The sequence below is a fragment of the Anas platyrhynchos genome, chromosome 2 (assembly GCF_047663525.1).
Source record: "Anas platyrhynchos isolate ZD024472 breed Pekin duck chromosome 2, IASCAAS_PekinDuck_T2T, whole genome shotgun sequence".
Taxonomy (NCBI): Eukaryota; Metazoa; Chordata; class Aves; order Anseriformes; family Anatidae; genus Anas; species Anas platyrhynchos.
In genome coordinates, this window is record NC_092588.1 from 64,707,495 (window position 1) to 64,731,420 (window position 23,926).

The 23,926-nt window shown below is 36.2% G+C and overlaps 1 protein-coding gene across 3 annotated transcripts in view; it reads right to left on the minus strand.

Annotated features, from left to right (window-relative positions):
- GABBR2 (gamma-aminobutyric acid type B receptor subunit 2) overlaps positions 1-23,926 on the minus strand; it is a 520,678-nt gene that overhangs the window by 270,268 nt on the left and 226,484 nt on the right. For all 3 annotated transcript variants that reach the window (XM_027451831.3, XM_072034868.1, XM_072034869.1), the window contains one exon: positions 12,335-12,505. In XM_027451831.3, the coding sequence (XP_027307632.2) occupies positions 12,335-12,505 (171 nt within the window). The remainder of the gene's footprint in view (positions 1-12,334; positions 12,506-23,926) is intronic.

The following is a 23,926-nucleotide window of genomic DNA, read 5'->3' on the forward strand; positions in this document are numbered from 1 at the left end:
TAGCCTCACCCTTCCCACACATGTACTTTGAGCAATGTATTTTTCTACATACTCTTTATTTATGTATTTATTGGGAATGGGGACTGCATCTTAGAGATATGCATCTGAGATGGTACAACAGCTTCCCCCAGTCCTTGATACCAGTTTGTTCTTTCTGGCGAGTTGTACTTGATCACACACAGTTGTTAAGGGAGCTATGCCCTGCTGTTAGAACCTACTGATGCTGTACATCATCTTGTCTCTCATGGTGCTGTTTCAGTTTCTCTTGGCAACACCTATTTAAGACTGGGAACACAAACTGCATGAGAAAAACCTCCACTCTATCTGTATGCTATAAACAAAGTCACGGAAAAGACACTCCTGCACATGCCATGTTACTAACTGTGCATATCTAAAGAACGCCTAGAGAAAGACCAACATCTGCTCATTTCATATCACACAAAAATCTGCCAGCTCAATGTCCATATATAGGCTGAACCTGAAAAAGTTTTGTAAGTGAAATGTTCTCTATAATGCTACCTAATTCTGTTCTGTAATCCTCCTCCCTCTAGTACATGTGTAATTTGCAGAATGAAGTACAGGAATTCACCACCCACTTTCCTCCCTCAGAGTAGCGCAGAGCAAATACAAGCATTTCTTGTTATACATCTGTTTAAGAGTCTCTGGACACATTCCTTGTTTTCCACCACCTACACCATACCCTTCTGGAATGGGCTGCAGTCCCATTTATTACTGTTGTGAAAGTACTTGGAGTCACTGCCAGAAAAAAATGCAGATGTCTGCTGTTCTACTGATTAGGGCTCAGTCCTGGTGGTGGGCTGATGTGAGTGATTTCCTTTTGAGGGATTCAAGGAGAAGGGAACAGAAAACAGAATTTCCACTTCCTTGGTGAGTTCTTGAAAGAGCAGCTAAGGTGAAGATATCATCATCTGAAGAAGCAGTGTTCTGGGAGAAAGAACTGGCCTCCATTACCTATGGACTGTAGAACTTTATGGTCCGGAAAACGATTCAGGGATGTGAATCTTGCATATTCGGAAGCACATCTTTTAGCCTCAGAGAAATGTTTCAGCCTCTGTCGAAAGGAGCAGGCTCAAAAACACACAGGAAACACAGCATTGTCTCTTGGATACCTTTGCTTTTGGCCTTCATTTCTGTCATTTCTGAATCTGACTTTGGGAATCCAAAAAAGATTTATCTACTACTCTGTCAGTCTCGTAAGGAAGAACAATCAAACTCCACAGTTCTTGGATCTAGGAGCAAGGAGCCTAAATGCTTTTACAGATCCAGCTTTATGAGTCTACCTAAAGGATCCTCTAGTGTCAAAGCAATTACAAAGAGCTCTGGAAACTAAGCCAAGAGACACTGCAATAACATTTCTAATGAATTTAACTCCTATTTACAGCTTTCCTCTATTAGTTTCAACAAGTATACAATTTAGCTTTTGACATTTACGGAAAGAGTTGTCTCAAGTCCTCTTTAACTGTATTGACTGTGGCAGAAGTTTAGAAACATGTGTGCTAGAAGCACTGATGCATCCATTTCAGCCAGGAAATACTAATACAATCTCCAAGTAGCTGGTCTGATCTGGACTAAGAAACTAAACTAAAACACAAACAAGACAGAAATCTGGCAAAAATGGTACCTAAAGAACTTATACATCTTGAAGTGAATAATGATAGCATGATTACAACGATATTTTCCAACCAAAATAAATACATGCTCATATGAAATAATTTCTCTACATGTCATGGGATGTCACTCTGCTTACAGAAATTGAAAATCCCAGAAGAGGTTCAAGGTTAAAAATAAATTTGATTAGATCTAGGAAAGCAGGGAAAGGAGATTCTTGTTAAGAATGTGTGTATATGAAAACTACAAGAACTTAACACTGAGAGGTCTCTTCAAATAATGTAGGCTTTACAGTATAGTATACTATGCAGGCTTTAATGTAAGCTTAATGTAACTTTACTAAAGCAAAACTTAAGCCTATAATAAAACATTAAAAGCTACAGTTATAATGTTCCAAAGAAAGGAACTGTAGAGGGAAGAAAATTTGAAAGCATCACCCATATCTAGGTTCCTGCAATAGCTGAGATCTGTGAAAGTCACAGAAAATATAGGCACCATGTGTTTTGTTCCACACTTCTTTTTCTGACTCTGATTAACAAAATCATACAGTTTTTCCTTTATGATGATGTTTCTTCGTGTTATTGCTATTTCTTCATTCCCTGTGTCATCTACAAATTTCACAAGTTCATACTTTGTTCTCCCCCAAGTTATGAGTTGATACACTGAAAACAATTGGTTGAAGGGCTATTCCCCTGCTTCCTCCCCCCTACTTTAAATATGCCATTATCAATTTCTTTACCCTGAGAAGAGTTCTTATAATACTATTTGCAGCAGTTTTGCCTCTAGCTGAGTTCCTGCCTGCCTTAGAATTCCCTGCACTTATTCTAACATCTCCATTCCACTCCACTCCTACAGGGCACTGTACCAACCAATTTAGATTTAAGTTAAGCATTTAAATCCACTCTAATAGTTAAAAAATAAAAATAAAAAAATAAATTATCTTACCACCTCCAACATGATCTTCTGCCAATAAAACTGTATTGTGATTTATCATCTGCCTCCCTGTTTATTCTTTCAAAGCTTTACTATTCCTGCATCCTGTTCAAATATAGTAATCTGTGGGCTTTGCTTTGGGAGCTTGAGGGGCCAAGGCTTAACATTACCAGGAAACTCCTGAGAACCCTCTGAGAAACTTGAGGGTACCAGTTACTGCCAGGTAAAGATGAAGTAAAGAGAACAACGAGGATGCATGTACGAGGAAGCTCTTGTAACTTTTATTGAGTCTGAGAGCTTAGGGATATGGTTTAGTGGGGACTGTTAGTGTTAGGTTAGAGGTTGGACTCGATGATCTTGAGGTCTCTTCCAACCTAGAAATTCTGTGTGTGTGTGTGATCAGCTGCCTTGGCCCAAGGTGACTGAAGCCTTTGTTATAACTTCGCCCTAATTAAGGCCTGTCAAGCACCCTTTTAGCCAGGGAGAGCACTATATAAGACAGGGCTAGAGCAGAGTTCTGAGGGTGCAACCAACAAATGCAGCAGTTTGTGCAGAGGAGGTGCAAAGAAGAAGGTATAGTTTATGTGTTCAAACCAGCATAAATAGTCTCAGGTAAGATAGTGCAGAGCAGTGCCCCAGCAGATTTTAAAGCAGTCGATCCTGCAAAACAGAGGCTTCAGCACAGATGGGGCTTTGGATGGTGGGTACCGGCCTCCACATCCTAGGCTGCTGGAAGTGGCTTCTCTCTCAAAAGGAGAGAGGAAGGAATGGATGGAAATCTGACTGCAGTGCTCTAATGGCGGGATACAGGATTTTTAGGAAGGGTGCACCAGGAAGATGAGGAGGTGGAGTTCTCCTTTATGTGAAAACAGCTGGAGCACGTGGAGCTCTGCTTAGGAATGGATGGTGAGCCAGCTAACAGCTTATGTGTGAGGACTGAAGAGCAGACCAAGATGGGTGATATTTAGTAGGTGTCTGCTATAGCCCACCTAACCAGGAGGAACAAGCGTATGAGGCCTGCTACATACAGGTTGATTTTATCAGCCACAATTTGGAACCCTTTTCCAAGCTATGAAAGAGATTAAAAATTAATTTTCATGCAAGCCATGCTTAGTGCAAGTCACTGGGAACAAAATAGCTCAGAATATGACTGTGTCAAATAAAAATCCTTAAGAAAAAAAGTGGGAATGAAGAATGCCATTAAATTTACTAAGTCACGTCTCTCAAAGACATGTTCTCATTGAGATAAGATATTCAATTTAACAATGCAGGATACTTCTCACCTACAAATGCCCGTACTTCTTCATTGAGCATGCACAGACTGTTTTCTATAAATGGGGACAAACCTAGGATAAGGTCCTGTCTCAGATGAAAGGTCCTGTCTCACCACCAATGAAAACACCAAAGCACAGCAAAACCTAAAAAAGAACTAGGACAATGCAGCAGTATAAGCAATATTCAATTTCAATATGTCATAACAAGCATTGTCTTGGAACATGTTTTCAATCCAATCTAAATGGATTTATTTTGTTTAAGTCTAGATTAGTCTTGGTTTCAGACAGAGTGATGATTTTTATATCATATGCATTGGGAAACAACTATATGGAAACAACTATATGGAATTTCTCAGCCATGAGCTATTAGAGGTGTTCAAGTTTAGGTGAAAGTACTGATCATTCTGTTGCTTCATGTGATATTGCAAATACCAGCCTGTCATATATGCACAAGATAAAGTTTAAATGTGAAGGAGTGGCGAGCAGTTCTCTAAAAAAAATAATAATCTTAAGTTTGATTTGTTTTTATTCAAGACACTCAAAGTTTGATAAGGACGTGTTCAGTTCATGGGAATCCTGTGGGCTCTTATGCTGACAGTTGACTGTGAATCTTCAATGCAAGATATAACACAACTATAATGATTTTTTCCTTTACCATTTCTTTGATGATTTTTTTTTCTTTTATCATTGCATAGCTGCAATTCTTTGTCAGGTGATGTTCTAACCTCTTGGGTTTTTTTTTGCTGGTTTTTGGAAGTTAACAAAAATAAGTAATGGCAAACAGAAGAAAAGGTGAAAATCATTGGATAAAATGCTAGTGCCATGAAAAAAGAAAGAAGTTTCTTAGCATGGATGACATTTGCACAAAAGGCCAAAAATATGCATGCTGTTCAGAAAATTCTAGCAAGTGACAACTTGTATTTTACTAAATGTCTTCCTTTCACATTTCAAACTTTCTTACTGAAATGAATGTCTTGGTCTCTCTATACTTTTTCATCATTTTAAATTCCTGCAACAACTCCTACCAATTAGAAACAAATAAGCAAAGATGCACTTTCTCATTTATATGGATGATTTATATGTATCATTTATATGATATTAGAAGCCAGTTTTATAGGCTGCCTGTGAAGATCTTAATGTATCAAATTGAATTATAGAAAAGCTTAATTACAAGACAGAACAGAGAAACTCGTTCTTCTTTACAAGTTCAAGAGAACTTGAAATAAGTTGTTCCTGAGATTTTGCCCTAGCAATCAGGAAAGAATCTGGAACAGAATGATAAAAAAGAATATCTCAGGAACATTTGTGCCTGTACCTCTGCCTAACGGAACAATTTAGAAACCACAGAGGACAGAATCCATATTTCTACTTATCATACTCACTGGCACTATTTGGGGGAAAGATTTTGGCTTTTGGGATCAGGAACCTGAAGTATTTTGCAAAGGAAAAACAAAACCAACCAACCAAATGAACAAACAAACAAAAAAGCCAACAAATAAAGTGAATAAAGGCAGATTAAATACAGATCTTGTTTCACTAGCATTTTTACAGCAATAGTTCACAGTTTTCAAGGTATACATCCCAGTTTGGTGAAAATTTGCTTTTGTTTTCCTTTTAAACCAGTGATAGAAAAGTCAAACAAACAAACAAACAAACAAAAAACTCTTAGATACAATATATATATTTCAACAAATATTTGAAGAATACTTAAAGCATGTCAAGCACCCTTCAAACAAAGGAAGAATAGACTATGTCAATAACTGTCCAATAACAATGAGGAAAATAGCAACTTTTGCCTAAAAGTCTTTATAATAGTATTCTAAAGAAGGTCAATACTTATTTTATTTCCAGTTTGCTTTAGAAATAGTACTGAATACTGGGCAGAAGTTGTTTATTTTGTCCCAACTGTAGCAATCTGCATTGAGAAAATTAATCCTTCCCTGAAGACAGCTGAACACATGGAGATGGGAGAAATTCCTGGATGGAACCAGGAAAGGAAACACACAGCAGGTTGAGATCTTTTAGTTTTCCTTAGGAGTGAAAATATGAACCAGTAAAAGAAATCTGCAAGACTTTGTGGAAAGAATGAAATGAAGCAGAAAACTAAGAGATGGGTAGAATATATAAGGAAGACATGGCAGATTGGAAAAAAAAAATAAAATTATATATTAGGAAGAGATAGTTTGAAAAAGTTCTACAGTTGAACAATAATGTTTGTAATGTCTCAGTTGGCCTGCTCTCACTCTCTTCTCTCCATTCCATTTCCAATATTTTGATTTGACTGCCTTCTGTCTCACATCTCTTGAATTCTGTCTGTCTTTTCTTATTTTCTGCCCTCAAAGGTGAAAGTACAGGGCTCCTTCAAGAATTAAATCAATGGGTACTGTTTGGAGACTCCAGATTCAACATCACTGGTATCGGGTAAATTTAATGCTTCCAAGCTTATTCTTGTAGAAAAAGTAATATTTTCCTTGCTATCCTAACACCTCTTGGTATCTGAGATAGAGACTGGATGAATGTCTCTGCTCTTCTCTTTCCAAAGAAGCCAAATCTAACAAGTCAGACAATGCAATCAAACCTTGAACTCTGCACAGTTTTTAACTACAGATGCCAGAAACTGGTATTCAGGTTTCTTTTCTGGCTCAAGTTTAAAGGTACCCGGATATCTCATTTCTTTTCCCTGCCTAATCCATCTCAGCCCCTCAGTAACTATCATTGTATGTAACTCCTTGTATCTACTTCTCCGATCAATTTTTATCAGAGCTGACTGCTAATTCAAATCTTAGTTTGCAGACTCCATTGTGAGAGAGCACTACTGCAGTAAATATACTTCTAGATTAACAAGACCTCTGTCCTGTTTTCTCTACAGGAATAGACATATACTACTTTGAGAAAGCTTGTTTACTAGTAGGTTTTCTTTTAGACAGTTTTCTTTCCCACGGTACTACATATTCTGGGATGAGAATTTGTATTTATAGATGCTAAATGATTTCAGTTTAGGTAAAATGGACTCTGATAAACCACTAATTTTTGAAGTAGATGTCACCGTATGAAATGCAGAACAACAGGAAATCCTAAGAATGTTAATCATGTCAGCCAAAGAAAGTAGCATTGTCCACTGACAAGGGAAGTTTGGTTTTAGTATTTTTCGGTCATTAAACTCAATGAAGGTGGTGATAGAATCATGAAGCAATCTTTTATTTTTCATATTGTTAATCTATTTCATTAGCTTACGTACACTTCTCATTTTTTCTGTCTTTTTGAAATGCCACCTACACTGATAAAATTACATTAGGAGTTCTCAATATTTCCAGGAAGAAGCAGAGAAATCACACAAAGAGATGACTATTAAGAAGTACAGAAAAACAGAGTCACTTGAGATGATCAGAATTTAACTTGTTTTAAAAACAATCCCAGACATGATACTCAGTGGGAGGAAAATATATATTTAAAAGAATCTAGAAATATCAAGAACATGCTACCAAAATAAAAGCTAAAATGCAATTTCACTTAATTTTAACATGACAGAGGAGCAAAAAGTAACAAAGACAGCTTAGAATAAGCGTCCTTCTCTGTGCCAGAGTCCCTTAAGCGTATCAGTGCAATTAAGTGACAACTTTCAGTTTGAAACATCCTATGAACCTAAACATGAATAAACAAAATGGTCAATGCGTAGGAACAGTAAAGCACACTAGAATTACTTATTAGCAAATACAGAATTACCTGAAAATCAATACATCATTACACACTTTTCTGTTTCACAGTCGTATTCTGAAGCCTTTATATTTTCTATAATACTGGTGGTACAATACTGCAATACTCTCCCAAAAGTTGTGAGTTTTTGATAGCTAAATATGACTTCATTCTCATGACTCTTCACACCAAACCACAAAACAGAGCAAACACAAACCACAGGAATATCGCTTGGTTTGTCTAATTCAAAATACAATCCCAAACAGGTAGTTCCAGATAGCAGCAGAATTAGAGGCACCACTTCCTGCAGAATGTCCAGTCAGCTGAAAGCTCACCTCCGAACTGGAAACTGGACATAGTCAGGACTTTTCTGAGAACTGTGTTTGCGACAACCATAGTTCTTCAGGGGTGATAAACATTAAAGCTAGCTTTGCTTTGAGCAAGAGCTTGGACCAGGCAACCTCCTGAGGTCTCTTTGAACCTGAATTATCCTATGATACTGTGCCATAGCAAACACTTACAGCTGAAAACCCTGAAAAAATATTTTATAACCTCATTTATAAACCTTTGCCATAGAATTATTAACTTTTGAAACAGAATCTTCTCCCAGAGGATGGGAACAGGGCTGCAATCCAAAAAATCTAGGACATAGAAGCACAATGGGTATGAACTTGCCCTAGTTAAAAAACAGGAACTGATGAAATTAGTATATCACCCCTATATCATGAAGACTTACACAGCTGAAACATTAATCCAATGGAAGAGACCTTTCTGGTTGTACAAATAGATGTAAAGAACTTACAGAGACTACTACTAGTGAGCTGGGAACCACAGAATTCAGGTCACATTAAAAATCACGATCCTTAGGTTCTGAGCAATGTCAAGAAAAGGATCCTCAAGTCACACTACCAGTGTCAGATACACAGATATTGCCTATGTATATGCTTCAAGAATTCTCTGTTCTACCTACTTCTGATTGATCTACGATACCTAGAGATAAAGGAAGATGTAATATTTGCTTACAAGAAAGAGGAGTTTTTCTACCAAGAGGGAATGGGTGATACAGTATACTGTCTGTAGGAAGTGTTCCAAGGGAAACAGGTAAAAATTACAGTCCTCTGTAATTTTGGCTTCCAGAGATAAATTAGAGTAAGATTGATACTCTAAGAAATTTAGACAACTGCCTCATTACAAGACATGGTAAACCAACAAACAGTTTTATGACTTTCAGGGCAGCTAACAATGTGGACAAGTTAAGTAAACTTTTTTTTCATCAGGATATAAGATTGCAGTACAAATTGCAAAGACAGGAGACAGTGATCCAGCTAAAAAAGAGTCATTAACTACAAAAAAATTAAATTAGATGGCTGTGAATGAGAGGCAGTTAGATTTCCTGTTGTCTGAACTAAAAGGATACAAAGTCTTTCCCATGTAACATGAACAAGAAAGCAATCTGTATCCCCATATAGGGGTTGGAGGAACAACTGGAGGAAATTCAGGCATATGCTGATTATTCTATATAAATTATTCTAGAAAATGCAAAATTTCAAACAGATACAGGCTTTCTGGGAGATGGAAAAAATGGGAGAGAGCAGGAGATTACATGCAGAACAAACTGCCGTTAACAGTAAAGCCACCTGAGTTACTACACAGGCTCCCTCAAGGACCCCATTAATTTTTGCTTATTTTATTTTATATGAGAGTAAACATAAATAACATTCAGTTACTTTCTGCCTAGCGGCATACAATATCTTTTTAGCATAGAAAGAAGAACCACATCCCAAACTTACTGGGATTTTACAACAAAGATATGTTTAAGATACTACTTCACATTTTTTTCATTTTCAATAAAACATTAGGAAAATTAGTAATTTAAGCATTACTTAGAATGATAGTTTTGGCTGATGTTCCTTTAGAGGAAAGACTGTGGTTCTAGAGTGGATGTACAGACTTGTATCAGCACCCAGAAGTCACCCTTAAAGGTCTTTCACCAGTGGTCTCCACCCGCATCGACCCCAGAGGTCCCTCTTAGGCTTAGTCCTATGCCTTCAACCCCTGCCATAGATCTGCTCAGCAATCACTAGACCTGACCCTGACCTACAAATAGGATTCCCAGCTGTGCCTCAGACCTGACTCATTGCCATGGACTTGACTGATAGTCTGTGTCCTTGGCTGAACCTGGTCCCATCCTCTGGGCCTCCTCGGTTCCATTGTAGTGGAGCTGGCACCACTACAATGCCCTGCCACCAGGTGCTACCCCCCTCTGCTGCTCATGGATCCTATCCCTCACTTCTCCTGGTCAGTTATTTCCTGCATTTTTTTCCTGTGCTTTCACTATCTACAGAAGAATACAGAGGGAATGGAAAAACTGCATGGAGCTGAAAAAGAAAGGATGCAGCCCTAATTATTTCAGGAGCCTCAGGACTCAATATGGTCTATGAAGTCACTTGAACTGAAGGAAGTTAACTGGATCTTTCATTACCTGAACACTTTAATGAATGACACTAAATTGAGTTTGCAGTCTGACACAGAAGGGTGTCACCTTTCTAGAGGAATGGAAAGACCTTGAACTCAAGTTAACATTCTAGCAAACCCTAGAAAGCAGCAGTTGTAACATTTCTTAAGTGATCAGGACAGACATGAAGTCCATTCCTGTATCCCAACGGAAGACCTGGAATACCCATGTTGTGTTTGTCTAGTCGTATCTTAACAAACCCTCTACAATGGAGGTTCAACAACCTATCCACTCTATTTCACTGTTTTCCACTTTTGTCTTTCTTGGAACACATGTTTCTAGATTTCTTAACTTTTTTAAAGAGACCTCTCTGATCTGTTTCCCTTTGAAGATGATATCAGACCTGATGTTCTAACTTCCATCTAATTATCACTAAGTAGTGTTGAAGCTTACTCTATATGTCTTAAATCTCAATAATGCATTACATTGGGATTGTTGAAATGGAAGCTGTTTGCTACTTCTCTACTTTTTACAGTTTACTTTTTACTCTTGACTTTTACTCAGTTGGTAATTCTTGTAGTGCTTCCCCTCTCTTTCTCTAGAGATCTGCTGTCTAGATAGCCATTCTTCATTAAAATAGTTTATTAGTGTAGTCCAGTATTTTGTACTTTTTCACTTACATAATATTTATATTATACCTTTCTCCACTTGTTAAGATTACTCTGAAACCTAATTCTGTCCCCCTGCAAAAGCGTTTGGAGATCTTCCCAAGTAGGTATCAAGTGCATATTTAATAAACATTTTCTCTATCTAGCAAACCACTTGACAGAATCCCATCCTTCTTTTTTGACAGTGAGCCACTGATAACTACTCTTTGAAATCATAATTCCAAGCCAGTGAAGGATAAAGCATACATACTATTTGACAACTTTTCTTCAGCATTCATTTTAAAAACAGTCAACTGATCTGATGTCAATTAACCTTGTGGTGGCAAGAATATTTGTCAGACTGCTTGCTCTTACAGTATCTTCCTCATGATCAAGTTTCCCTAGTTTTCTTTAGGAATAGCTTTAATGTTTTTATAAGCCATATAACATCACATTTATAATTTACTCCATCTTCTTGAGACCTGTTATCTTGTCATAGAAGGAAATTAGTTTGCTTTACATGATTTATTCTAGACAAATCCACTTTGGCCATTGTTTAGCACTTCTTTTTTTTTTTTTTTTTTTTTTTTTTTTTTTTTTTTTCTCTCTCTTCTGGGTAATTCTAAACAGATAATCTGTTCAAGTATCTTTCCAGGAATTTATTTTAGGCTGAGTGGTCTATAATTCTATAATTCCCTGGGTCTTTGTGTGCTTTTTGGAAAGACAGGCACACTGATCTCTCCCTCCCCCTGCAATACTCTTACTTGTCATCTTTGAATTCTCAAAGATCTCTAAGATTTATTAAGTACTCCATTTGTGACAGAGAATTTGAAAATATCTGACTCATCCAAGCAGACGCTAACCTGTTCTTACCCCTCTTCACTGGTTTTAATTATATTAGTCTTCAGATCACAGCCAGCCTTTTTTAATGAATGATAAGGAAGAAAAAACCAACCATGAAACTGGCATCCATCTATTAGTTTTGCCTGTCAGTTAATTGGCCAACTTGTTCCCTTGTCTTGCTCTAATGAATTACTTATAGGATGTTTTCTTTTAACCGTTCTGTTGTTAATGCCATGCTTAAGGCAATTGTCCCATACTTCCTTTCAATTTCTATGAGCAAAATGTTGCTCAGGGTGAAACTCGGAGGATTTGGAGAGTGCGTAATACTTGATCTTAACAGTTCTGGGGGTTGCGGTCATTTCCGTCACAGTAAGCTCCTACAACTCCTTCAACCAAACATTTAGCAGATTTTGTCCCTCAGTATTTCAGACTGACACTTCCAATAAATCAGAGCATGAGAGGAAAAACAAGATGAAATTAGGTTTAGTCTCTCTTTTAACTCAACCAATGTCAAGATACAAACCTCCTTCAAAATCACACACTTAGGCAAGTCAAAGCATATACAGAATCCTTTACTACAAAACAAATATTATTTTTTGCATTTGGGTGTAATGATCTTGGTGTAAAAAAAAAGTCAAGGGAAAGGATGAATAATTTTTAACCATAGCTAGTCAAATAAGCCCCAGAAGGGAAATAAGTGTATTTGGTACAGCAAATACAGCCTAGTAAGATAAAACCAAACAAGACTGAAGCAGTTCATCTGTTTCTTTTTATTTAGTTGCTATTAATGGAGGAACCAGCTCCTTGGAAGTCTGATATTAGTAGCTCTCTTTGTGCACTGGAAATTATGCAAATCTTACCTCAGAGAATCTTTGTACATCCTGGGTCAAAGTTCCTACTCTCTTCCACTGATAATACTTGAGTAACTTCAAAATCGCTGGATTTACTGCGTTATCAGATGGCACTGTCCGGAAGAAATAAGGATATTTTTTCTTATCAGCCAACTCTGGGGTTGTTGCTGCAAATGAAAGCTGAAAAACAGAACAAAACAAAACAGAAATGACAACAAAGAAATGAAAGTCACCATGAGTCATCTAGCAGCCAGAAGAAAAATTTTGCTCTACTCAGTGCAATAAGACACAATCCTCTAGTAGCACCTCTTTCTATCATCAGGTAATAAAACAGCCCCAGGTACCAGAAACAAAGGGAATAATTATAACAGCCAAGACTGCAGCACAGAAGTTTGCCTGGCTCCCATTTTCCTTCAGTGAAGAAGCCCCCTGTGACCTGAGTAATCAAAAGGGGCCCAGTGGCTAATTCTACGTATCTGAAAACACCAGGATTGGAATGTAGTTGGAGAATGTTCATACTGAAAGAAAAGAAGAAACCTGTCAACACACACACACAAAAACAAAAACAAACAAACAAACAAAACCATCACTTCACTGAATTCCCAATTACTTTGGGCACTGAATGTCCAAGTTAAAGGTAGCTTTTTTTTGTTTGTTTGTTTTTTGGTGTGTGTGTGTGTATGTGTGTGTGTATGTGAATAATTTTCAGGCAGTGTATGGAATACTTGAATATTCATTTTCTTAAAATGCTCTAATTCCAAAGATACTTATGGTTATTTCCTCCAATATTTTTAAAGCTACTAGAATTGTGTTTCTCAAGCTTTTTTTTCAGTCATGCATAACAACTGAGGGTTTTTTTAAAGTACCAATTTAATGCAAATTGGTTTGACTGCAGAAAAATATGGTCCCTAATACAGTTATATTAAATCTTTCAAACTCAATAAAGAGTCAAAAAGTGAAGGTGAATTCAAGCCTATGTAAGTACATCCAACCACAGTATTAAGCTTATACTTTCTTCAGTCAAGATTTTTGTATATTTGTGCTAGAAACCTTCATTTGAAATTTAGAATAGGCAGATTTGCTTTGAAATAACAGAGCTGTTTCTTCGTGTTTGTAAAGTCTGCATTTTGGCTGGAAGGGGAGGAGTCTATTCTCTGATTTTACACTGACAAAGAGCTTATTGCATTGCTGAAAGCTCTTAAGCCTGAATAAAATTTATTTTCCTAATTACAAACCCTGAAATCCAAACAAGTTAAAGTGTGCATAATTTTAAAGTTCACACTCTACTCACAAAGAGGAGATGCTTTCTCTTCAATGGTCAGCAGCTAGAGGAGACTTTTAAGACTGCCATGCAAGTCTAATGTAAAATATATTTAATGTAGCAATTGCTCTGTTGTTAGATTTCATGAAGAAAGTACACTATGAGGTACTGTCATATTGTGATCTTGATTTTTCAAACCTGTACTGGTTGGCTCACTCTGCACTTCATAACATCTAGTAATCAGCAACGAGTTTGCAAAGAGCTAATTTCAAGTGAGAAAGAATGAAGGTTTACTAGGTGGAACCATCCAGCTTTTGTGTCTAGCCTTGTAGTGCTGAACATCATGTAGACACTGCATAATGAAAGTGGAAAAAAAAGAAAACTGTGACTAAAAAAAAAAAAAAAAAAAAAAAAGAGAAATTTTGACTTTGAAACTTTGATTTGACTTTGAAACTTTGACTAGAAATCCAGCATGAAGAGGAATGCTTCTCAGCAGCCTGTCTGTTTCAGCCTGGTTACTGCAAAGGACTTGCTTTTCAAATTATTGTGGTTTTGGATTGAATGTAATTTGATTGATCTTTAAGGAAAAAAAGTAAAAAACAAGGCTGAAATCACAGTAGTGACAAGCAACATAGGCAAGGTTCACAGATGGAACTGTAAATTTTCTGATCAAAAGTACAGAAAGCCTTAGTAATGAGGAGTATCTCTATAGCTGTGAGCTGGCTTTAGGGGAAAGATCTGTGAAACAGGCAAGCAAAATCAGAATCATCCTTTGACATTTTAGTGACTCAAATAAAATGCCTAAATTATGATCCTAATTGTCCAAATTACCTTAGGAAACAATTAAGTGAAACATTACCTCTTGTCATTGACTAAAGAAAGATGAAGATTCAAAACTTAGATTTCTCAGCTTTGTAAAACTATGTGAGGTGAATCCAGGTTTATGTGTAATACTACTGACATTTAAATTACAAGAAATTCACCTTTTCATTTTCTTTTTCATGACAGGTTTTATTAAAATCTAAAATGGGAAAATTTCATGCTTAAATAAGTCTTGGAACATTGGATACGTTCAGAGGCCTTTCTTTCACGCATCCCATATGCCATGGTTGGTCACATTCTGCATCGCTTTGCCATTTTAATAAGACATCTATTAGAGATGGACAAATAACCTGAAACAGTTATGTCAGTCCATATTTTTTTCCCTTTCTCACAGAAAGTCAGTCAGTGAAAATATTTAACTTCTCACAAAATCATCCCTCTGAGAGTTTGGGAACATGCAATGAACTTAACCCAGTAGTCTCCAGAACTTAATGGTCTGCATTGAAAAGGACAAAGAAGGAAAAAGAAGAAACAAAATCACTATATGTTTTAAAAAGTTGTAATGAAAAGCTCATGTTAATAAATAAATTGATACAAAACAGACTTACTGGAAAAGCATGTGATAATAGTGTATTTATATAGAAACACTGACAAAAATTAAATCTGTATGATATAACACAAGTAAGACCAAAACACAGTCCATCCATATGCATTGTGATGGCTCAGGCCTTATTTACTGAACATAAATCCTCTGTATTTTAGGGCAAAATTTGTTTATTCATGAGTGATTAAAAATTGAACCTATTGAAAGGCAACCTTTTCAGTTTCTTTACTTCTTCATTCATGGACAGAAAGCCATACAAATCTAATTCTGTTTTCTGTTACTGGAATTTCTTTTTATAACCTTTAGTTATTTACCCAAAAGTCTGGGTAAATAGCAATCCTACTGCTCATATAACTTTTTGCAAATCACAAAGGTACTATTTTTCACATTCCTGTATTTTCAGAGTACACACAAAAAAAAATATTACAGATGTTACGTAGCTGCTCCTCTACATAGAAGAAAAGTAGGAATCAAAAAACTTATATGCAGGATTATAACTCAGCAATAAATATCTGTGGGGTTTATGATGTACGATTTCACAGGGGATTGTTTTATATAAGATGTTGTCCAAAAGGCAAACTTCAAGAAGGGGTGAAAGGCTGAAAAAAACTTTTTTTTTTTTTTCAAATTTCAAATGCAAGACACACTATATATACCAGGTGATATATCAAAAATGAGTGTATCTGAATATGCAAAGAGGTGCATATGTGGATATATAGAAAAAAACTATCATGTAAGTACTTAATATATATCAGTTTGAATATTATTAGAAAAACTGAAGCTACTTTTCAGGTCATCCCTGGGAAACCTTTCTTTACAAAATCTGCTTACAGTTTGAAACAATTTTGCAAGCAATTGCTTGAGAACTTGAAATGAAGGGAAGCATATACCCTATGACTCAGTGTGAGATTTCAGAGATGAAACAGTTTAAAACTTTTAAATGGAAGAGATGATAACATTTACCATTCAACTAAGGATATTAACTATAGTTCAAACTGAGAAGCAAATAGACCAAGATATTGAAAAATAAATGCTTATTTCTTCATAAAAACAACAACAAAAAAAAAAAACACAAACAATTTAGTAAAAGTTTTGCTGCCTTAATATCACATTTTAGTGTACGTAAATTCTCAAATGAAAGACTTTATTAACAGCAGCAATGCACTATTTCTGACTCTTTTAAATGAGTTGTACTGCTTGTGGATTCACTATATGAGCAGGCTATAGTTAGCAGAACTTCCTCAGAATGCATTTTGGCGGTAAATGTTAAAAAACGAACATAGAAATGACCCTCCAAAAAATGTTAATACCCTAGAAATCATTCTTGTTGGGAATAAGTATGAAAGGAAGCAGCATAAAATGACTTTCAAGTCTGTCATCTGAAGTTGATGTACTAATACAATGCTTTGCTTTCTGTGGTATTCTCCCTGTAATGTACCATACAGAAGACAGGGGAGCAAAAGACCAGCTAACTAGAGAGGTATATATGAGGTGACTGCAAACCAGTGTTTCAGATGAAGTCTCAATCTCACTGAAGTCAGTGCCAAAACTTTCACCAAATTCCTTTAAATCCAATTTTCAGGTCTCTGAATACCTGAAAATCAGGTTTACTTAGTGTGATTTAATGATACTGATGTAATTGCAACTTTTTGATTTATTGATCCTGTCATATTACAGTTGCCTACACTCAGATCTGAGGCAATGCAGATTCTTCTGTTTGAAAAATAAATACACAGCTGGCCCAAGAGTGAGCTGAGCAGTTGTGCTTCATTACTAACAGTGGAGAAACAGAGCAGAAAGACAGGCTAATAGCTTTATCTCACTCCGTTAATAGAAAGGAAGCAGTGAATAACAGTTCTGGAATGAGTTCAAAGCAAAAGAGTTCAGGAATCAGTGTGAAATAGAAAACGAACAAAACATTAAAGGTAATGCAGAAAGCACCCGTTAGCACTGTGTGAGCATCTTATAATAATGAGTTTTGAGGCCACAAAATGTAGGATTTTTCTTATATTATAAATAAATAAATAAATAAATAATATTGGAAATCATCCAAAATTGAAAAACCCCATGAGACAAACTCTGCTTTCACAGAAAAAAAATAAAAAATAAATAAAAAAAAAAAAATATATATATATATATATATAAAATTAATATAATTATTCCACAGAATTCAAGGGAATTTCTTTGGCTTCTTGCTGCAGGTGAAAGTAGGATTTGATAATGTGACAATAGGAGAGGATACAATGTGGTACCAAATTATGAGAGAAGCTTCAGCCTACTATGACAGATGGCTAAGTTAAAGAATTTGATCTGGGGGACTTTGCTGAAAAACTGAAAATTATATCAAGTATTTTATTAAGTAGGTGCTGGGGTCAGGCATATGTTTTGGTAAATTAAATTTTCTCCAGAAAGATGGTACTTTCTGGAACAAGAAACATTTTATTTGAAAATCCATACAGTTTCGTGGAAGAGTTTTGGCCAACAGTAGATACAGTGAGACAGGGAGAAAAAAAGTTAAAACTAAGTGTAGAAAGGAACAATTCTGCACTAGATGAGCACAAGCTAGCTTTGTAACCCTTTATTAGTCTGAAATGAAGCATGGTGGATTAAGTCAAGAACATCAATCTAAAGCACTATCAAGTTAAAGCAAGCATGTTCCTATTTTGGGGAAGAATGCATTCCCTTAAGGAAAGTCAATATACAAGCAGGAATGTTAAGAGGATAAGCTCTAGCATTCATTTAAGAAAATGGGATGCAACACTAATGAAGTCAATGGGAAATACCAGGAGTTATGTAAGACAGAAGAGATATTAAAGAGCTGAAACAAAATTAGAAAAGAAAACAACGCTATATACAGAGAGTATATATTATTTATAGAAGTCTGGACATTGGAAACTTTAAGACTGAAGCAACCCTGCAGTCCCAAGAATTCTAGAGGGAAAGGAAAATGCCAGAGAAGGGAAGCTATTTTCTGATGTTTGGCTGTTTTACAATCTCAGGGAAGCATTTATGCTAAAAATTTGTGACTGTACTAGTGTATAGATGTCTGGGAAAAATAAGAGCACAAAACTAGCCCATGCTCTGCACTTTTAGGGTAAGCACTCACCCTGACCAAGGGTCCGCAAAAGATCCGTTAAGTGACACATTTATTTACAAGGGCTGTATTACCTAAAGGAAATCAATAGCAAAAACCCTTAGCAAAGTTGTTGTTTGTACATAAAGGCAGAACACAAAACTTCACTCTCTTAAAGCAAAGAGGGGCCAGCAGAGCAGAGTGGCTAAACAGCAGCCAGCACCTCCCATCACAAACTCCCCAGCAGCTCGAGGGCGACCCCTGCCTTCTGGCGAGGGTTGCCAGAAAGTCTGGTTTTGACAATCCCAAACTCAGGACAAGGTGTCACTCTGACCACTTGCCTCTCCAAAGAAGGCTCTGAAACATCTGAAACATAACTACAAATTGAATGCATGGAGTACTGTATACTAGAAAAAAAAATGCCCTAGGTAATAGGGCAATCTCCCTTTAATAAAACATCGTCTGCTAAAACAACTGATTCATACTTGCATTTAGAAAATTGGGTTATTGAACACCAGAGAGATTAGTTTAATTTTGCTAGGATTCTGCACTGTAGTTTATGTAAGTGTTTTATTAATGATCCCTAGAAATTTAAATTTGCCCCTGTTGCTGAAAAACAAGTCTTGATGGAGAGTTTTATATATGCACATACATATATAAACACTTAAGTGGCAGATACTGCCTGTATTATGCTGATAAATCAACATTGCCAAACAGGATAAGTACTGTTGATTCAATTGGTCAGTGATAGCATTTATTATCATCATAACTAAAGATTGCATGTCATATTTGCTTAGTTAAGAAGCAGTATTCTCTGTGAACGTGGAAAACACAAATAATTATTTCCAAAAAGAAGGCAGAATGTTAGAAAGCTCCACAGAAAATATTAATGCAATGGTATAGGCTTGCACATGCAGCATCTTGTCATAAGAAAGTAATGTGGTCAAAACTTAGGAAGGCAATAATTTGCAGCAATGCCTAATTGTGACATCATATACAACTCCACTGTGTGCCTTGTCAGGAACTCTAAAGCTTTGACAAACCTGTGCCAGCAATAATAATACTTGAGTGTGGGCTTGTGATGACTTGATGGTCCCAGGAGCTAGAAGGACCTGAATGGAAGTTAATGAAGAATTAAAAGATTTGCCTGCTGCAACACTTGAGACAGTACTAAGTGATGTCACATCAAGAATGAAACAATATGCTCTTAATTCAGAACCAGAGAATGGATTGAAGCCTAACCATTACGATGCATTTTTATTGAACAGTAACTGATGAGTTAGTTATGTTTTGCAATAAATACTGAAAGACACAAAATATAAAGATCTAGGTTAAAAGTTAATTTAGTATTTAGAGATTAACATTAAGCCTACTATACAAGCCACTTTGCTAAGAAGTGCAGTCTTGCTACTACCAAACAATCTTATTACTAGTCAAGTTATGTATAAAGTTTTAATACAACAACAGTATTTGGAATAAGAAAACAGAGATAGATAAGCAAAAGATAATCTTAAAAATTACATGATACCATGCACAAAATGCACAAAATGCACCAGCTAATCAATTTTGATGAATGATTTGGAAGAAAGATATGTAGAAATAACACTGCAAAGTCACAGATGTATTTGGAGAATATTCCAACAGAAGCTAAGTACTGTGACTTCATTGACTGAGGCATTGCACAAATCTTCAAAGCTGATGAAAGCAATACACAGTAATAAAGATGAAGAAACAATGATAATGTCTCTCAGCAATTTGCCTGCACAGCCACTGGTGATGGGTGTCTATGTACAGAGAGTAAAGGAGCTGGTTCTTAACTGAATCTAAGAATCAGAGTGGCAATCTTCGCTACCAGCTATACCAAAATCCTGATCCCCAATAGCACAGGTGATGCACTAACATAAGCAGACAGAAGAAAAAAGGAAAATAAAAAATATTTATAATAAGAAGTGGTGCTTTATAGCAGCTACAATTTTATCTGTTTTAAGTACTCTTAAGTTTTTACCAGAATGAAGCTCTCGAGTCTCCATTGTACTTACAAGTATATCCGGAAGGTTTTACGAGATTGTCATGAGACAAACTTCAGTGCTATAATGAATACAACTAATGAACATTAAAAAAAAAAGTTCTGTTAACTCTGTAAAGGCTTTCATTATCACCTTTGAAAAAGCAAACTAGAAGCCTCAGAGAACCTCTATGATGGATCACTAGCTGGTAAATGAGAAGGATGCCCCATCTAAATGGGAACATAAAAGCACACGTGGTATTAAACGCACTGGACAAGAATGGATCTTATGGATGAACATCCTTTCATCATCTAAAACATATTACCCATCTGATTAGCACTCCTGTTCCTTTTAAATTCAGATGTTTTGCCAAACACTCCTGCCCAGTATCATCTGCTGTTACCTTCATTAATTCTGCGGCTGAAATTGCTTCCACTGACTGCCTCCTGGCACCTGGGAGTTTCCAGAAAAAGAACCTCCAGCTGGTCTCAAGGTTGGAAGGCACCCGCCTGCATGCTGGTGACATTCCAGTGAACTAATCCAATCACAGTAAAATTGACATTCAGCTGCTTGCTGGTCTGGAGACATTTCAGGAAGCAATTCTGGCTACTGAACGAATCAATATTTTTGAGGATAGAAACTGGTTTATATATATATATATATAATCCATATGACAAGTAGTTCAGCTGAAATACATGTACTTATAGGTTTATGGGAAAGAACCATTCAGTCATGTTTACTTCCAGCTTGTGTAGCCTGACATACACCCGGAATGACATGGTAGGAACTGATAATGTCTGAAAGCAGAAAATCAGACCAGACGAAGTTTTGTTTTTTGGTGTTAAGATTTGCTACTCCCATAAGTTTATAGATTATATTAAAGTATAGTGATACAACTGAACCTCAAGTGAGGTGTTTTGTTTGTTAGTTTTTGGTTTTCTGTTTTTGTGTTTTGTTTGTTTGCTTGCATGTTTTAGTGGTCTTCAAGTAATGGAGAGACTGAACAAAAGCTGAAAACTGTAGCAGATCTGCCCTCTCCCCTCCCAGAAAAGAAGGAAAAAAATGGTCTAGACATTAGCATTAGTACTTCACCTGCTTCTTAGATTGGAATATTAAAATTTCGCCCAACTGTTCACACCAGCCAGTGCCTAAATTTAAGAACTTCATAGAAGAACTAAGTTAAAGGAATTCCTTGAAAAACATTTCAGATGAACAGAAAATAGTAGAGATATTCAAAGAAGAATAAAGTTACAGATCAAATCCAAGTCCAAGTAATGGGATCCATTTTAAGTTCCAATAAATGCTACTTAATGAAACTAATAAATTCACTTCTGAGACACTTACTTCTGAGACATGCCAAGGAAGTACCTCATGGAGTTATGGAGAGGATCCTTCAATTCAACGGCTAACAGTGCAACCAGTCAAGTTGAAAGTGACTTTGTCATTTAAACACTGTTTCAGTTGCTAGCTGAACATGAAGCAGAATATCATCTCAAACAGATTACCACATTCAGCATTAGCCTAACTTGATTCTTGCACTATTAATGGAAAATAAACAACTTTTACATTTTCCATTGCACATTTCTTCTGACCGTTCACCTGAAAAAATCTAGCACAGTCTGAAGCAGATCTCAGAAAAGGGAATAAATCTGGCAATTATGGATTGTTTTTTCTCTAGAGAATATTTTCAGATCTATAGTAGACACATTTACAACTAACACAGGTGTTTTGTATACTGCTGGAGGTTGATCAGAGCATTGAAATCAAATGTCAGATGTACAGAGATTGCTGCAAAAATTGTTTAAGTTCCAAACAGAATAAGAAACAAAATCTTTTAAGCATTTTCATAAATGGAACTACATTGTGAGAGGGGGTTGTATTTTTGTCTGTCACACTCAGTTGCTTAGCATTTGGCTACTGGCCTGGATTATACCAGAATTCCGCTTCAAATCCCTGCTCTGCTTCAATCACAGAATTGTTATTTATCCCAAATCATGCAGTCTCCTACACTCATACTCTATCTACCCGGTTTTCTTGTCTCCTAACTACAAGACATTGTCCTCAAAATTTAGTGCAAAGCAACAACTTTGTAAAATATGTCACCTTTGACAAAACAGGCTATGCTGCAAAAATATATTGAAAATAAAAATAAAACAAATGAACAAGCAAGCACAAAAAAAAAAAAAAAAAAAAAAAAAAAAAAAAGATCCAGACCTATTCACAACAGCTTGTTCCTGGATGGCTGCCCAAAACTATTATCATTCTATTAGTATTGTTTGTTCGGCAGACTTCATCCAGCTAACACATGTTAAAACTACATCTGTTCTGTCTACATTTGGACTTCAAATAAGATATTTGTTTTATAATTTTTCTCCTCTAAATGATGAAAAGTAGGGGAAAGTTTCCCCAGTTCAAAGATATCTTAATTGTGCAGTATGGGATGTCTGGATGTCTTTTCATGTAAACAAATCAACACTGCATTCTGTTAGAATCAGGGAGATGGAGCATTGGTGAGATTTAAAATGAGAACTCCTAATTTCTTCTGGGGGACAGACACCTTAACACATTCCTAGTTCTGTTTTTTCTATTTTTTTCTTTTGTTGCTGCAAATATGGTATCTGAAGAAATCTGAAGAATCTGTAGAAATGTGAATCTGAAGAACACAATATTAATTCATGATTTACTGAAATCCCTAAAAATATCCTTTTTGCATAGCCCTAAGTCATGAATTAGCAGTTTGTTTATTCCTTCATTCTCTCGCTTCAAATCTAAGCAAAATATCCCAGATTTTTCAAGCCAAAAACAGGCAACATCCTCACTGTACAATGTAGAGAAAAATATGCTGTTTACTCTGTGTGGAGCAGCACAGCTCAGAGATATCTTATCAGGTCCTGGAAGCAATACCTTAACAGTAATTCTGCACTCTGTTTGGACTAATTTGCCTTTTGTTTCAGGTCTGTAGCTTTTCTGATGTCTCAGCACTGCATGGTGCAGTCACAATCCACTAGAAATGCTCAGAGAAAAATCCAACATTGTTTGCTTTGAACTGTACCTTCTCTAATTATGGATGAAGAGGGGTTAACTCAAAGAGTTTGCTGGAGGTGTTGAAACAGAGACTGGTAAAAAATCAGGGAACTTTATTTGCCAACAACCATTGCCAGAAAAATTAGTACTGTTGCCAAGGAAAACGTTTCTTCCATGCCCAGAAGCAAGGTCATCCTGGCTTACATCGTCACAATAAACCTTCAGCAGAAATGCCAATCACAATTATGATTATACTATATTTGGCATAAAAATGTCAAATGTACATTTGATCCCATTCTAAGTAATAACTAAGATTACACACTTGGTAATTTTCTTGATTTGCAGTGAATAGAGATTTTATCAAGATGTTTTAGACAGAAAACTACACATACAACATTTTCTAATAACGTATGCAGAAAGGAAAAGTTCATGCTGATCTTTTCAGACAATATAAATTACAAAACTATTTGTCAACTCAAAGGTATATTCTGTGGTTTCTAAACTTGAAGTAAGAATGGCTATAAAATTTTTTATGAGGCATTATATTCTATTTCTAAAAAAAAATAATGGGGGGGGGGAACTGGCAAACTGTCTTGGTCTAAGTATGGTCACAAAACAAAAATCCCTTCTGAATGTCACTGGCAAAGTGGAACAAAGCAAATACATTTCCTCCCTGTACCACTGCCTCCAGGACATCAGCTAATTGTTGCCTGAATGTGTTTCTCTCAATACCTATGCCTTGCAGTGGTTACTATTAATTTAATAAGTGTTTCTTTATGTCTGCATTTGATTTTAAGTACAGTACTTGCCC